A 15,276-nucleotide genomic window follows, 5' to 3' on the forward strand; every position below is an offset into this window, starting at 1 on the left:
GTTGACTTTGTGAAGCGCAATAACACAGAGAATGCACTTTTGGCAGTGCTCACTGATTACAAACTGGAGGTTTAGCTGTTCGAAGAAGTGACTTTTAACAGTTGTTTCTGTCTTTCTTTTCCCCCTGGTGATTATTGTGGTCTTTAATTTCTTACAGCATTGTCCTAGTGAACTTCATAGATGCTGGGAAAGTGTCCGTTGTAACTGTTATGGGTCATGCAATCCAAGCAGTGGAGCTGATCAATGAAGGAGAAAGCAACATCACTGAGAAACTCTCTGCCTTGTTTATGCCAGCAGCCACTAGGACCTACAGCAATGAGGAGCTTGAACAACGGAAATCCCGCCTCAAGTCTTGGTTGGAGAAAAATCGGATTCCAGTTTCAGAGCAAGGGGACCAAAATAAGATGCTGTGTGTGGCTGGGGTATTGACGGTTTCTCCACCATATAATCTGGAAGACTGCAATAGTTCTAATGAAATTATCTTATCTCGAGTTCAAAGCCTCATCAGCTGTAATCCAGAAAGTATTCACAAAAACGAATGATTAATGTAAAATTTAGTATCTCCAAGCCCAGTGTAAAATATTAATTGTTCTTCCATCAATACTCTGCAACCCACGTGATAGTGTTTTTATTGCTGCTGTGCAGAGTAAAAATGATGTTGTGGTATTGACACTTGCCTCTAGGCCAACCTTCATTCAGATACTTGACCTTCTGTAGAACTGTCCTTTCCTGTTTCAGCTGTGATCTGCTTGGATTTCATGTCAGATATGGGAAGAGATTCAGTGATGAGGTTCTCATGGAGATTCACATCTGTGTCTGTGGATCTTTTATTGTGTGCTTCACTCTGTTGTTGCCCTGGATGGTGCATCAACCAGCACAATACATTTCCCTGGTGTGTACACCTATTCAAAGTCATAACGTTGATGCTTCATCATTAGTCTTTGGATCATCAGTGACATTTCACTGACATTTTTCTTGATTATAGCTATCAATGGGTTGTGGTCTGTCTGCCACAAATGACGGTAGACCGTATACATGGCTATGGATTTTTTTTTTTTAAAGTTCATGGACCAGACTTAGGTACTCTTTCTCTATCTGCACACTGTGACATTCAGATGTGGTCATCATCTTTGTGAATGCAACTGTCCTCCAATCTTCTCTTAGTCTGAAATAGTATGCCACCTATTCCCTCTTTTGAAGTGTCCATGGATATTTTTGTCCTGGATGGGTCAAAGAACATCAAAAGCACTTGTTCTGTATTTAGAATGGTCTTCGGTTGTCCCCATTCTTCTTTGTAGTTGGCCATCCACTTGAATTCACATTTGTCACTTAACAACGTTCTTAGGTACATTGTTTTGGAAAACAGGTTTGGGATAAATTTACCAATGAAATTGATCATTCCCATCACTCTCAATATGGCCTTTTTGTCTGTGGGTCTGGGCATCTCTGGAAATGCTTTCACTTTGCTCTTGTGTGGCTCCACACCTGCCTCTGACAGCTTATCAACTAGAAAGGTGATTTCCTTCACACCAAACTGACATCCTGTTCTGCTTAGTTTTAATCCATACTTCTGGATGAGTTGTAGCATTTTGTGTTGCTCCTGTGTAGGATCATGTTATTCATGTTCATGCGTATCCCATTTATCCCTTCTATGATGTGCTCCATTGTCCTGTGGAACACTTCCAGAACTGAGGAAATTCCAAAAGGCATCCTTAAACAGGATTATGCATATATGTTTCTAAATATTTCCTATCCATATAACTGCTGTAGCCATTTCTGATCAATGAAAAAGATGTGATGTTCAGGTAAAACTATAGTTGATCCTTGATGTCAAGGATAGAGTTAGTTGGGGCATGGCCATGTAAACAAGCTGAAAGAGCTCTCCACAAAAAGTATGAAAATGATGGTTAGAAAGCTCAGAACCAGAAGTTTAGTGTCAAAAATGGATAAAACTAGTGCCAAATGATCAAGGTAACCAAAAGCAAAAACTGAAGAAGCAAAAGGTCAGCCAGAGTGGAAGTCTGGTGAGAAGCGACTCAGGAGGGGCCTTGAGACTGGCTGAATCCAGCAGAGCTGGGAGGGTGGGTTGGCCCAGGATATAACCAACATCCTGAAGAAGATGGAAGTTCTACACAGTCACTTCATGAGTGTGGAATCAGCGATGAGAGATGCGTGGATAAGGTAATGGAAATCAAAGAAGTTGTGGAAGACTATTCGAACGAATGATTTGTGCGGAGGCTGAGCTGGACAAAACAAAAGACAGGCTAAAGGCACTGGGAAAAAAAGCAAAAACGTGGGACAGAAAAAAGCATCGATGGACAAGATTAATCATATGGAAAATTTCAGATGTAACAATGTAAGAATCATTGGACTAAGAGAAGGAATAGAGGAAAAAGACGGGGACTTTCTTTGAAACATTGATTCCACAAATGCTGGGACAAAACAAGTTGAATGCAAAGCTACAAATTGAAAGAGCTCACCAGACCCTCAAACCAAGAAGAACCAGCAAACAGCGTCCACGACAAGACTTTTACCGGGAGAGAGATGCGATATTGGGAGCAGTATATGAATATTCAGAAAATAATAATGGCTCATTAGTGGTGGTCAATGCAAAAGTAATATTTTTCCAGAATTTTAGCCCTGCCCTGGTCAAAGAAAGGAATTTGATGAGGTAAAGAGATAACATCTTGAAACTTTAAATATTCAATGATTTACACAGCAACATTGAAGGTGGATGTCTCAGAAGATAATTGATGAATTTTCAAGAATAAAGAAGTGATAGAAGAATTTTTATGAAAAGATTAAAGTTGTCAGCTGAAAGGTCTGAAAATACCATTTCAAAACAGGACTAACTGAAAGACATCTTTTTATTTATATTTAGTAGTACTGAATCATCTTGTTTTCACTGTTAAAAGAAAAACTATTGTGGTTTATATGAAGAGCTCTGAAAAGATAGAAAGGTGGTAAGGAAAGTAGCAGTGTGGGAACTCTGATTTTGGGGGGGAAGATGATGCGAGGAGAGGAGTGGTTTTAAAAGATAGCGCTAAAGGGAGGGTTATTTCTTCGGAAGAACCTGCGGGCTTTGTCAATGTCACCATCAGAGCTAGGGGGTGTGTGTGTGTTTCTTAAAGGGGAAATGTACATGTTGGAAATGTCTCCTAAAAGAGAAATGTTATGACAGTATTTTAAAAATTGGAAAGATTGTTATACAATCTGTTTGAAAAATGGTATGGATAAAACACTAAAGTTTATTAGTCTTAATATTAACTGGATAAATAGGATGGTGAAGAGGAAGAAAGTCTTGGCACACTTAAAGAAATTAAAAGTGGATATAATCTTTTTGCAGGAAGCACATCTTATCAAATTGGAACATGATAAATTAAAGAGAGGATGGGTAGGACAAATAATATCATCTTCCTTTCGTTCAAAGGCAAGAAGGATGACGATTCTAATTAATAAAAGTACACCAGTGTTAATAGAAGATACTTCGATTAGTCAAGCTGGAAGGTATGCAGAAGCATGGACATTTATGAATATTTATGCTCTAAATTATGACGATGAAGCCTTTATGAAGGACATCTTAAAAACAGCAGTGGGAAGACAAAGTATACTGGTTGTAGGATATTTTAATTTTTACTTGGGCCCAATACTGGATAATCGGCAAGAACAATAACAAGAGCGAAAGTCGCAAAAACCACAATTTCATATATGAAAGATCTAAATATTAGCAATATATGGAGGCAATTAAATCCCAAGAGAGACTATTTTTACACAAGGGTGCACAACTCACATATAAGGATTGACTTATTTTTAATGTCTGCCCAGTTAAAAAGTAGAGTGATGAAAGCAATACAGTACAACTTCAATTATCCAAAGTGATCGGGACCGGGCCCATTTTCGATAAACTTTTTTTTCACAGAAACAACTGGTAATGTTTTTAAAAACAGCCCATTAGCAACAGCAAATCGCAGAAAAATTAACCAGGATAACGTGAGTGGCCTTCACGGGCGACCTGGAGCTATATCGACAAGGTAAATTTTAGGAAATTATCAACAAATTGACCAAATTTCAAATCTCATTTATAAAAATGGTAGCAAAAAATGTATCGCTATCAATGAGAAGTCTAACTCTACTTATAGCATGATGGACTCTGGAAATGGACAACTGTAAACCTATGGAAAAAAAAAATCACAAACTTAAAAGAATAAATATGACTTTTGTAAAGGTTTGGCAGCCATACCTGGACAACATAGGGGCCTAGATACAGTTACAGAAGGGGAAAAAAAGTTATAAAAGTAACTTATACAAAAATGTAGTTTTCCCCATTGTACTCTATATATTTAAAATACATGTAAGCTCTGATGATGAATGGATCTGTATGTATGGAGGGAGGAAGTGGTTTGTTGTGTTTGGAAGAAAAAGTTTTAATATATTGTATATTTAAAATGTTATATATTTTAAAAAACAAACAAAATATTCAAAAAGGATAGAGCTATTTAAATGTATATGAAGCTCTCTGCAAATAGTGAGCAGCACATTGAACACGAACTTGTAATCAACAAAACACAGGCAAAAACTTCTCTCCACCAAGGAGGAGCAGCTCTGAAGAGAACCCTACATAGAAGGAAAAGCACAGCAGTGGACCAGGTAGGTCAGGGTCGAGCTGTAGGAATGAATCTCGGAGGCCAATCCTGCCAAGTGTGGAGGACATGTAGCTAAACATAGCTGTTATGATGGTCCACCTTAGCAGTCAAAGGCCTCATGGCAAACAGCAGGCCATTGGCAACAATGAATCTAGTCCAGAATTCACGAATGTACGACAGCAAGCAGGCCTCCTGGGTTGCCTTAGGCACTGACTGCTTTCTAATGCTTCTGGGACTGAACCAGGGATGAAGAGGTGTCATTTGGTTACATTGGGTTCACTGCTGACCAGGCCGTGAGGCTATAGAGGCACCAGAGGACAAACAAAAGATTTTTGTGGACATGATAATAATTTGAATTAGTCTTTAGATGCTACCTGACCAGCACTTTCAACATTTTCAATTTTTAACCCTGGCTAAAAGCTGTTGAAAACTCAAGATCAGGGAATTAGACTAGACTACAGGTTTCAAAATATATTGCAATAATAACCATTCAAAAACTTGATTTCTGTTATTACAGTTGAAACACTTAGGAATGTTATAGTCCTTTCAATTTACAATTTTACCCTTGTTAAGATCTGAAAAGTTAAGAGACTTGGGTAAGACCAATGCTCATTTAAAGATATGAAAGGGGTTCCATCTCCATACACCTCTGTCCCCCATACTGAAAGCCTCAAATCCCTTCATTTATTTCTCTATAACAGACTCAACCAATCCCCCCTCCACCTCTACCCTATTCTGCCTGCCAGAACTTGTTCTCATCCTCAATAACTTCTCCCTTGGCTCATACAACTTTCTCCAAGACAAAGGAGAAGCCATGGGTACTCACATGGGTCCCAGCTATGCCTGTTTTCTTGTTGGGTGTGTTGCAACCCATGCTGTAAGGTGACACATGCAAGACTCAACTCTTGCTCGGCTACATCGACAACTACGTTGGTGCTGCTTCATGCACCCATGATGAGCTTGTCAACTGTATTCACTTTGCAGCCAACTTTCATCCCGACCTCAAATTCACTTGGTCCATCTTTGGCAATACTTACTCCCTCTCCATCTCAGGAGACAAACTTTCTGCTGACATTTTCTTCAAAGCTACCAACTCCCATGGTTACCTCAACTACACCTGGTCTCCATGTAAGGATTCTATTCCTTTCACCTCCATCACATCTGTTCCCAGAATGAGTTCTTCCATTCCAGAACACCCGAGATGCCCTTCAAAAAACTCTTCTACTGCTATTAACATCGATTTTTTTTCAGTTTCTGTTAAACCCTTTCCCCATGTCTTTCATTTCCCTCTCCATTCTGAGAGCTACCCACTCTCATTATGTAGTAAACATAAACTGGTGATTGTAGGAGATTTTAACTTTCCATACATTGGCTGGGACACCCATACTGCAAAAGGACTGGATGGGTTGGAGTTTCTCAAATGTGTTCAGGAAAGTTTTCTAAATCAATATATGGAAGAACTGACTAGAGAGGAGGCTCTTATTAGGGAACGAGATAGGTCAGGTGATAGGTTTGTGTTGGGGAACTCTGGATCGAGTGATTCTAATACTATTAGTTTTATGTTAATTATGGAAAAGGATGGGGCTGGGACCAAGGTTGAGATTCTTGATTGGAACAAGGCAAATTTTGAGGAGGTGGGAAAGGATTCAGAAGATGTGGATTGGGATAATTTATTTTTTGGGAAGGATGCAGCAGATAAATGGAGGATATACAAAGGGGAAATTTTGAGAGTCGAGTTGGTATGTCCCTGTGAGGATTAAAGGAAAGGTTAGAAAATATAGGGAGGCTTGTTTTTCAAGGGAGAGTGGGAATTTGGTTTGGAGGAAGAGGGATGTGTACAACAGGTATAGGCAGCAGGGAATAAATGAGGTGCTTGAGGAATATAAAGAGTGCAAAAAATTTTTAGAAAATTAGAAAGGCTAAAAGGAAATATGAGGCTGCTTTGGCATGCAAAGTTAAAATGAGTCCAAAGGATTTCTAGATGTACATTAAAATAAAATAGTGAGGGATAAAACTTTGTAGGAATAATCAAGAAAGGCCATATACGTTAAATGGCAGACCAGTAGTTCTCAACCATTTTCTTCCCACTCACATATCACCTGAACTAACCCCTTACTAACTACAGAGCACTTATGCCATAGGGCTCTGATGTTAGTACGGGATTATTTAAAGTGGTATGTGAGTGGAAAGAGGTTGAGAACCACTGAGGTAGACAATTGAGGAGTGTAGTAGAACAAATGGATTTAGGAATTCTGGTACATAATTCCCTGAAAGTGGAGTCACATGTAGATAGGGTGGTGTAGGAAGGTTTTGGTATGTTGGCCTTCATAAATCAGAGTACAGGAGTTGGGATGTCATGTTGAAATTGTATAAGGCATTGATTGGTAAGGCCAAATTTGGAATATTGTGTGCAATTTTGGCCACCAAATTATAGGAAGGACATCAACAAATGGAGAGGGTGCAGAGGAGATTTACATGAATGTTGCATGAGTTTTGGGGTTTGACCTACATGGAAAGGTTAAACAGGCTGGAACTTTAAATCCTGGAGTATAGAAGATTGGTGATTTGATAGAGGTAGTTAAAATATGAGGGGGGGGGGTGACAGATAAGAGTAAATGTTAATATGCTTTTTCCATTGAGGGTGGGAGAGATTTTAACAAGACAGGAACTGAGATTGAAGGGGGAACAGTTTCTTCACTCAGAGGGTGGTGAGAGTGTGGAATGAGGTTCCAGCCAAAGTGGTAGATGTGGGTTCAATTTTAATATTTAAGGAAAAGTTGGATAGGTAATATGGACGCGAAGTGTATGGAAGGTTATGAGGTAGGTGCGGGTTATTGGGGCTAGGTGGGAGAATGTGTTCAGCATGGACTATAAGGGCCGTACTGGCCTGTTATATGGTTATATCATTTCTAAGCTTTTTTCTCTTCTACCCCCTAACCTATATCCAGGCTTGCCTGTGCTCCTCCTACCCCTTCTTCCTCCACTCCTTCCCCCCCCTCACCTTTTTATTCAGATGGCTGCCTGCTTTTTGCTCATCCTTGATCAAGGTCCCAGGCCTAAAACATTGGTTACTCTTTACTTCCTATAGATACTGCATGATCTGCTGAGTTTCTCCAATATGTTTGTGTATTGCTTCACAACCCCAGTGTCTGCAGACTTTCTTGTTTAACTCCAGTATGAAAATGGTCAGTGTTTATGCCGGTTTGATTTATGTGTAGGAGTAAAGGATAACATATTTGTTTAGGTTAAGCATCAATCAGATTGATTAGTTTTGAAATAGTCAAACATTGGGCATAAGTGCAGCAAGTTAGGACATTTAATGTAAGTGGTGACAAGGTGGTTTAGTTAATGGAATTACATTTGTACACATGGACCACACAGATCCTGACACAAGTTTGAATTCTACTTTGGCAGCTGGGAATTTCAAGAAAAAATAGTCACTGCAATCATGAAATTACTGGATTGTTACAAAAATCCACCTGTTTCACCAATGGCCTACAAAAGAGAAGCTCTGTGCTTCCCTTCATTCAATGACAGATATTTCAGGACAGCATTGAATGCCAGATGAGCAAATTGAAACAAATAAAAAATCAAATAGTGAAACCTATTATGATTTGATGTATTTTATTCAACTTTGTTCAATAAAAATGTCTATCCTCAGTGATGGCTGAAAAAAAATCCCACTGGTGCTAACTTCAAAGATTAACAGCGATTTCCTGCTGCTCAAACTAAATATTTGTCCCTTACCAACAGATCACCAAAAAAATTGGCTGCTGGAAATGACAAATGCAACTGTTCAAAAAATGCCTACCATTCAAAAGAACTTCTTGGCTAAAAAGCAGGGGTGGCCAAAACGGGGCTCGCGAGCCACATGCAGCTCTTTGACAAGTAATGTGCGGCTCGCGGGGAGGGAACTTCTTCAGTGCTTCTTCACTATCTGCAGTGTATCTGCATTTTTGCAAATGGATGATTTGCAAGACAAGAATTGGAAAATACTTTCCCTAACAAAACTGTACCAGGGGTGGGCAACCTCTGTGCCGGCAGACCCAGCCCCATAGTCCTGTGCCGGGGGGCTGTCAGCAGTGGGGAGTTGGGTCGCCAGCTGATTGACATCAGCCCGCCCCCTACTAGGCACCTGAAAGCTGCTAGCCGTTTTCAGGTGCCTTGGGGAGCACTCAAAAGCAGAGAATATACCTCCCCGAAGTGGGTTGAGTAAGTACATCTCGGGGATGGGTTCTCTGGTTTCAGGTGGCCTCCCGACAGCTGCATTTGGGTATTATGGCCACCAGAACAATAGTGTTAGTGGGTGTGGCTTGTGATGGCATGATTGCTCCAGCTCTCAAACATCTTAAGTTTATGGTATGTGGCTCTTAAGCAAGTTTTGCCACCCCTGCTAAAAAGTGTCCCATGATTGTGAAAAACAATTTAACAATACAAAGTTAGATGCCTATTTCAACAAGTACCCTTATGTTCAATTTCAATAATCTTCAGCTTTACACATTTCCCCAGGAATTTTATCATTAAAGTGGCTGCCTGCCTGTCTGTACAGCAACTATTTTTCCTCCTCAAGCTAAAAATAAGTTAAAATTCTAGGCAGAGAACTTCAGGCAAAAAAAAACGTGGTTGTAAATATATAGATCAACTTTAATTAAAGAATGATGGCATTTATTTTAAATTCCAAGAAATATTAAAGTGCAACACACAGAGCAGTTACTTGTGTGATAGCAGAGTCTTTTAAAGGCTGAGCACATTTTCACAGCGACTTAAATGGTTCATTCAATGTCACAGGAAAGATGTAATAATTTGAGTTACACATTTAATTTTCTTTTCCTAATTGATGCAAATGCTTTACAAATTACCAATCTACTGGAACCTCAAACAGTATGAGCAACTTCATGGAGCAACACTCAAAAGTTGGACTCAAAACATTTCTCTGATGGAAATGTGGATGCTGGTTAACTTGACCTTACAAATGTATTAGTTTTTTGGTTTACCCCACTTTTAAAGTCATCATAATTTAATGATTTTGCAAGCTTCCTTTTCAATCCTATATTGAAAGATAAATATGCTGCTTCTTACACTTGATCAGGTTAATCATCAAGTAATCTTTACTGAGAGACATAGCAACATTTGACTTGTTGCACTGATTCAAGTATTGGCTGTGTACCCACGGCATTTAGATCATTGAGTTCAACAAAACCCATCTGCAACTGATGAAGCCACATGAGTAATGGATTTGAAATTTGCTGCGACTTTGGGTTGGCAAAGAATAGGCAGGCGCTTCCTCAGCCCCTCAAAGTTTTTGATGCATTTGAACAGTAGCTTGAAAGGGAACCTCTTCAGTTGTCTCATTATTGAGTTGTTACAAGTTTTACAATCATGTCAATGATGAGTGATCCTCGTGGACAAGTACAGAGATCCATGGTAGGTTCCTTGATTTTATCCTCCAGCAACCGGTCCAGTTCCCACCGAAGTTCTTTGACCAATTCAGCAATCTGGGAATAGTACGAGGGAGAAATTTTGGTTAGAAAGGAAACGTGTTCCCATTAAAGCTCGACTACGCACATACATCGTTGACAGTGCCCTTCATAATGTTTGGAAGAAAGACACTTTTTTTTCTCCTTTATTTGCCCCTGTGCTCCATTTGTAATCAACAATTCACATGTGATTAAAGTGCACATTCCAGATTTTATTCAAGGTTATTTTGGGTTGACCATGTAGAAATTACAGCACTTTTTATATATAGTTCTCCCATTTAAGGGCACCATAATGTTTGGGACATTTGGCTTCACACATATTTGTGAGTACTCAATAATTGCTTTATTGGTTCAGGTATAATAGAGCTAGGCTTGGTTCTAGCTTTTGATCACCTGTGGAGTCAGTAGTTGCCATTTTTCAACATGAGGACCAGAATTGTGCCAATGAAAGTCAAATAAGCCATTATGAGGCTGAAAAATATGAATTAAACAATAAGAGACATCACCCAAACCTCAGGATGACCAAAATCAACTGTTTGAAACATTATCAAGAAGAAAGAGCAACCTGGTGATCTCAGTAATCGCAAAGGGGACTGGTGATGACAGAAGAATTCTCATCATAATGAAGAAAAATTTTCAAATGCCTCTCCACAGATCAGAAACATATCTTCAGGTGGATGTATCAATGATTACTGTCTGCCGAAGATTTCATGAACAGAAATACAGAGGCTACACTGCAAGTTGAAAACCACTAGATTGCACAGAAACAGGATGGCCAGATTACAGTTTACCAAGAAGTGTATCAAAGAGCCTGCAGAATTCTGGAAAAAGGTGTTGTGGCAGATGAGACCAATTAACCTATAATCAGAGTGATGGCAAAAGCAAAATGTAATAGTGTAAAAGAACTGCTCAAGATTCATCTGTGAAACGTGGTGGGGGCATTATGGCCCGGGTACGTATGGCTGCCGTAGGTTGTGGCGCACATTGATGATGTAACTGCGGATGGCAGAAACAAGGTGAATTTTGAGGGGTAAAGAAACATATCTGCTCAAATTCAAGCAAATGCCACCAAACTCACTGGACAGTGATTCTTCCTATAGCAAGACAATGATCCCAAGCACACTGCTAAAGGAACAAAGGAGTTGCTCGAGCTAAAAATGGAAATTTCCTGAATCCATTTGAGCATGCCTTCCACATGCTGAAGAGAAAATTTACGAGGACAAGCCCCAAAACAAGCAAGAGCTGAAGATGGCTGCAGTAGAGGCCCAGCAGAGCATCATCAGAGAAGATACTCAACACCTGGTGATGTCTTTGAATCACAGACTTCAAGCAGTCATTGCATGCAAGGGATATGCAACAAAGTACTAAAATGACTTCTTTAATATGCATTCCATTGTATGTCCCAAATGTGGTACCCTGAAATGAGGGGACTGTGTACCCATTAACAAAATCTGGAATGTGCACTTAAATCACATGTGAATTGTTTGATTACCAATGTAAAACTGGAGTGCAGGGGCAAATAAATGGGAAAAAGTGTCTTTGTCTCAAACATTATGGAGGGCACTGTACGTGTATGTAATGATATGTGGGGTGACTGAGTGTGTGTGTATGATACACTATTGCCCTATAAAATAATTTGAGAGTTAAAAAGAGACTTAGCAGTCTAGGCTATCCTGTACAAAAATAATTACAAAATATAGATCTCACCAGAAGCTAATGAAAAAGGCAAAATATCACAAAAAAAACCTCAGGTCAATTGAGGAGGTGAGGTTTGAAAATACTGGAAAATATTTCCCCAATCTCTTTGGGAACAGAAAAGTTAAAATGCCCAGACATTTCAGTAATACCTGAGGAATGGATATGAACTGTGGCTATAAACTACACAAAGGTAAATGCTAGATCTGGAGACACACAAGAGACTTCAGATGATGGAATCTGGAAAAACAAAAGATGAAGATAAAAAAAAAATCACGACTTAATGAAGGATTTTGCCCCGATTCATGGACCATTCATTTTCTCCTATTGATGCTGGTTGCCCTGCTAGATTGAATCCTCCAGCAGATTGTTAAATGTTAGACCTGATTAAAATGTTAGACCAGTGGTTAAAAAAAGTACCATCAACTAAATGTAATTTGTATAAAATTCTAACTGTATTTGTCTATGGCAATTTTTGAAATGGTTAAATGAAAAGCAGATAAAAATAAAATTTCAGGAAAACCCTCCTAACTAGTGGACCACGAATCTTCCTTTCAAATGAATGGATCCTGCACCAGGTTTGGCTGACATCAGACTGGAAGAGTGAAGCCCTCAGCCTAATGTTACCCTGCTGCCCTCTGCACAGTCCAAGAATGACAGCAAAAGTTTTAATATTCAAAACTCTGACCAGCTGATGTGGCTGATCCAGCAGAGACAATCATAAAACTTAAAATCTTCCCCAAGTCACTCATCCAACCAAACAATTGAGCAGAGTATCCATTTCAATGAAATTGAATAACAATTTTTCACCACCTGATTCACCATCTACCCAGCACCAGAACCTCACCTGATGGGAGGCAGCTGCAAATTGGATCCACCCATCATCGAGACAGATTATAAACTGTCCCTTCCTGAGTTCCACATTGATCTGGCCACCCCCAAACAGCACAAGAGGGTACAGTGAAATCATGCTACAGTCTCGGAGAAACACTCGGCTGGTTTTCACCTTTTCATGGTACACCAAGTATGGACTTTCGAAGTGACGGACCTAGGATCCAAACAGAGTGAGTGACACGATTCAAATTTCTCATACAGGGAGGTAAATTCAAAATCATTTAAGCATAAAGGATGACAATAGGCTACTGTTTTTTTTAAGATCGACAATGTAGTCTAAAACAAATTGCAGTCAGTGTTACAAAAAATGCAGTGACCATTTGCACAAAGTCCCAGTATGAACGAGGTGGGAATCCAATAATCTCTTTTTAGCATTGTGGGTGAGAGGTTAAGTTATTGGCCAGGTGATTGGAAGAACTCACCTGCTCCTATTTAAATGGGGCCACGAGGTAGTTTATATCTGCCTGCAGGGCTGATGGGGCCTTGCTTTAATCAAAAGAATTATAACTTCCCTAGCAGTACCCTAGGAATATTTTTATGTATCAGGAAGTCTACAGATTCAGAGGCACTTTTGATGAAGTGAGGAATTTCAAAGTACAGTAAAAACAATGAAATTCAAGCAAACAGCCAAAAAAAATTTGCAGAAAATAAATAGGTAAAAAAATACCGAAGTTTAAAATGGGCTCGCCTTGCTATTAGTTCGCCAATCACATAACATGTAATCTCAAGCATCCAGAAAATTAACTTATCCACCATCTACCAATCCCCATAGGTGCTGGATAACAACAGTTTTACTGTACTAATATTGTTAGAAGGTTCAACATCTCCACTTGGTGTGGAACTACCATCTGATACAAGAGATACTGATGTTATGAAAACATCCTGTGGCATCGAGACTTGATGAAGGATTCAGACCCAAAATGTTAATTAAGTTTCGCCCCCCCCCCCCACTTGATACTGCTCAAACTGCTGAATCCTCCACTTTGAAATGTATTGTGTATTCAGAGAACAAAGCTAGTCAGAACTTTGTGAAGCCACAACTAATTATAGAGGAATTGCTGATTTAAAAAAAAATAAATGTTAAACAGAATGTTTCTGCACAGGTAGGTTATCAATTCTCAGCCAGATCCCTATGGGAAATATTTTCTTAAGACAGAGGTTTTCTTTGGTTCAGCCACATCCAGGCAGCCTTCTTCATTTTTATGCCTCTTATTTTAATCAGTGCAGTTTCCTGCTCTTGTACAGAATTAGAAGATTTCATCAGCTTTGCTGTTAATTATCATCATTCCATGTTTCACATGGTCTATCTGCAGCTCTCCCTGGATTTCTGTCTCCCCTTAGAGAGAATAGATGAGAATCAACCACTACAAGCCCCTTGATTGGATAGCAACCAAACTCCAATTCCTCCCATCTGCTTCCTGCAAGGTCCCTGCTCCATCCTTCTCGTTTCTTCCACTGTGCCACATCTAATCTGACAACACCACCTTCTGCACTGCAACTTCCAATATGTCACCTTCCCTCCTTACCAAGATTTCCTCTTTAACCACTGTGGAATGTAAACATTTCCTTTCTCAACTTTTCTCTTCTCTGAATACCTTGTTCTCTCCTCTTCCGCATTCAATACACTAGTGGTTCTCAATCGCTTTTTTTAAACACTCACATACCACCTTAAGTAATTCCTTACTAACCACAGATATGTTTCACAGTTGGCCCTTCCCCAATTGCAGGATATATAACATCCACCATGATTTACTCTTTTCAGCTGAGGCATGTCATTGCAACATTACGTGACCAAAAATATGCTGGATAGACTTGATATATCCCAGGTTGCTGTGGGAGATGAGAGAAGTGATACCTGGCTTAGTAGCTGTGATCTTTGAATCCTCTTTGGGAAGTGCCAGAGGATTGGAAAATGGCAAATGTAGTCCCCTTGTTTAAAAAAGGTAATAGGGAGAATCCTGGGAATTATAGACTGGTGAGTTTTACGTCAGTGGTGTGCAAACTGATGGAGAGGATTCTTAAGGATAGGATCGATGAGCATTTGGAGAAGTACACTCTACTCAAGGATAGTCAGCATAGCTTTGTGAAGGGAAAGTTGAGCCTCACGAGCCTAATTGAGTTTTTTGAGGAGGTAAAAATAGAAATTGATGAAGGTAGGGTGGTAGATGTGGTCTACATGGATTTTATCAAGGTATTTGACAAGGTATCCCATGAGAGACTCATCCAGAAAGTTATAAGGCATGGGATCAGTGGAACCTTGGCTGTATGGATAAAGATTTGGCTTGTAGAAGTAGAGAGTAGTATTGGAAGGAAAGTATTCTGCCTGGAGATCAGTGACTAGTGGAGTGACACAGTGATCTATTCTGGGACTCCTGCTCTTTGTGACTTTTATAAATAACCTGGATGATGAGGAGGAAGAATGGGTGAGTAAATTTGTGAATGACATGAAGGTTGGAGGAGTGTTGGATGGAGCTGGAGGTTGTCAAGGTTACAAGAGGGTGTAGACAAAATGGAGAGTTGGGCAAAAAAGTGATCGATAGAGTTCAATCTGGATAAATGTGAGGTGA

General features: G+C 39.6%; 2 protein-coding genes and 1 long non-coding RNA gene across 13 annotated transcripts in view; 2 read left to right on the forward strand and 1 right to left on the reverse strand.

The window, feature by feature from the left end:
- The window catches only part of gemin6 (gem (nuclear organelle) associated protein 6), a 36,551-nt gene extending 35,879 nt beyond the window's left edge, over window positions 1-672 (forward strand). For all 8 annotated transcript variants that reach the window (XM_069931961.1, XM_069931958.1, XM_069931955.1 and 5 more), the window contains one exon: window positions 158-672. In XM_069931961.1, the coding sequence (XP_069788062.1) occupies window positions 158-542 (385 nt within the window). In that variant the 3' untranslated portion in view covers window positions 543-672. The remainder of the gene's footprint in view (window positions 1-157) is intronic.
- A 2,774-nt stretch (window positions 673-3,446) lies between these two features.
- Window positions 3,447-8,250, forward strand: LOC138760812 (uncharacterized). 2 transcript variants are annotated; one of them, XR_011355884.1, is made up of 2 exons: window positions 3,447-4,031; window positions 4,570-8,250. It is a non-coding gene; the product is annotated as an uncharacterized lncRNA (long non-coding RNA). The 2 variants fall into 2 exon arrangements; XR_011355885.1 differs by having other exon boundaries at window positions 3,449-3,507.
- Window positions 8,251-15,276, reverse strand: part of dhx57 (DEAH (Asp-Glu-Ala-Asp/His) box polypeptide 57) — a 129,775-nt gene continuing 122,749 nt past the window's right edge. For all 3 annotated transcript variants that reach the window (XM_069931914.1, XM_069931915.1, XM_069931913.1), the window contains 2 exons: window positions 12,663-12,863; window positions 8,251-10,138 (listed from right to left, as the gene is read on the reverse strand). In XM_069931914.1, the coding sequence (XP_069788015.1) occupies window positions 9,995-10,138; window positions 12,663-12,863 (345 nt within the window). In that variant the 3' untranslated portion in view covers window positions 8,251-9,994. The remainder of the gene's footprint in view (window positions 10,139-12,662; window positions 12,864-15,276) is intronic.

Source organism: Narcine bancroftii, chromosome 4 (assembly GCF_036971445.1).
Source record: "Narcine bancroftii isolate sNarBan1 chromosome 4, sNarBan1.hap1, whole genome shotgun sequence".
Lineage (NCBI taxonomy): Eukaryota > Metazoa > Chordata > Chondrichthyes > Torpediniformes > Narcinidae > Narcine > Narcine bancroftii.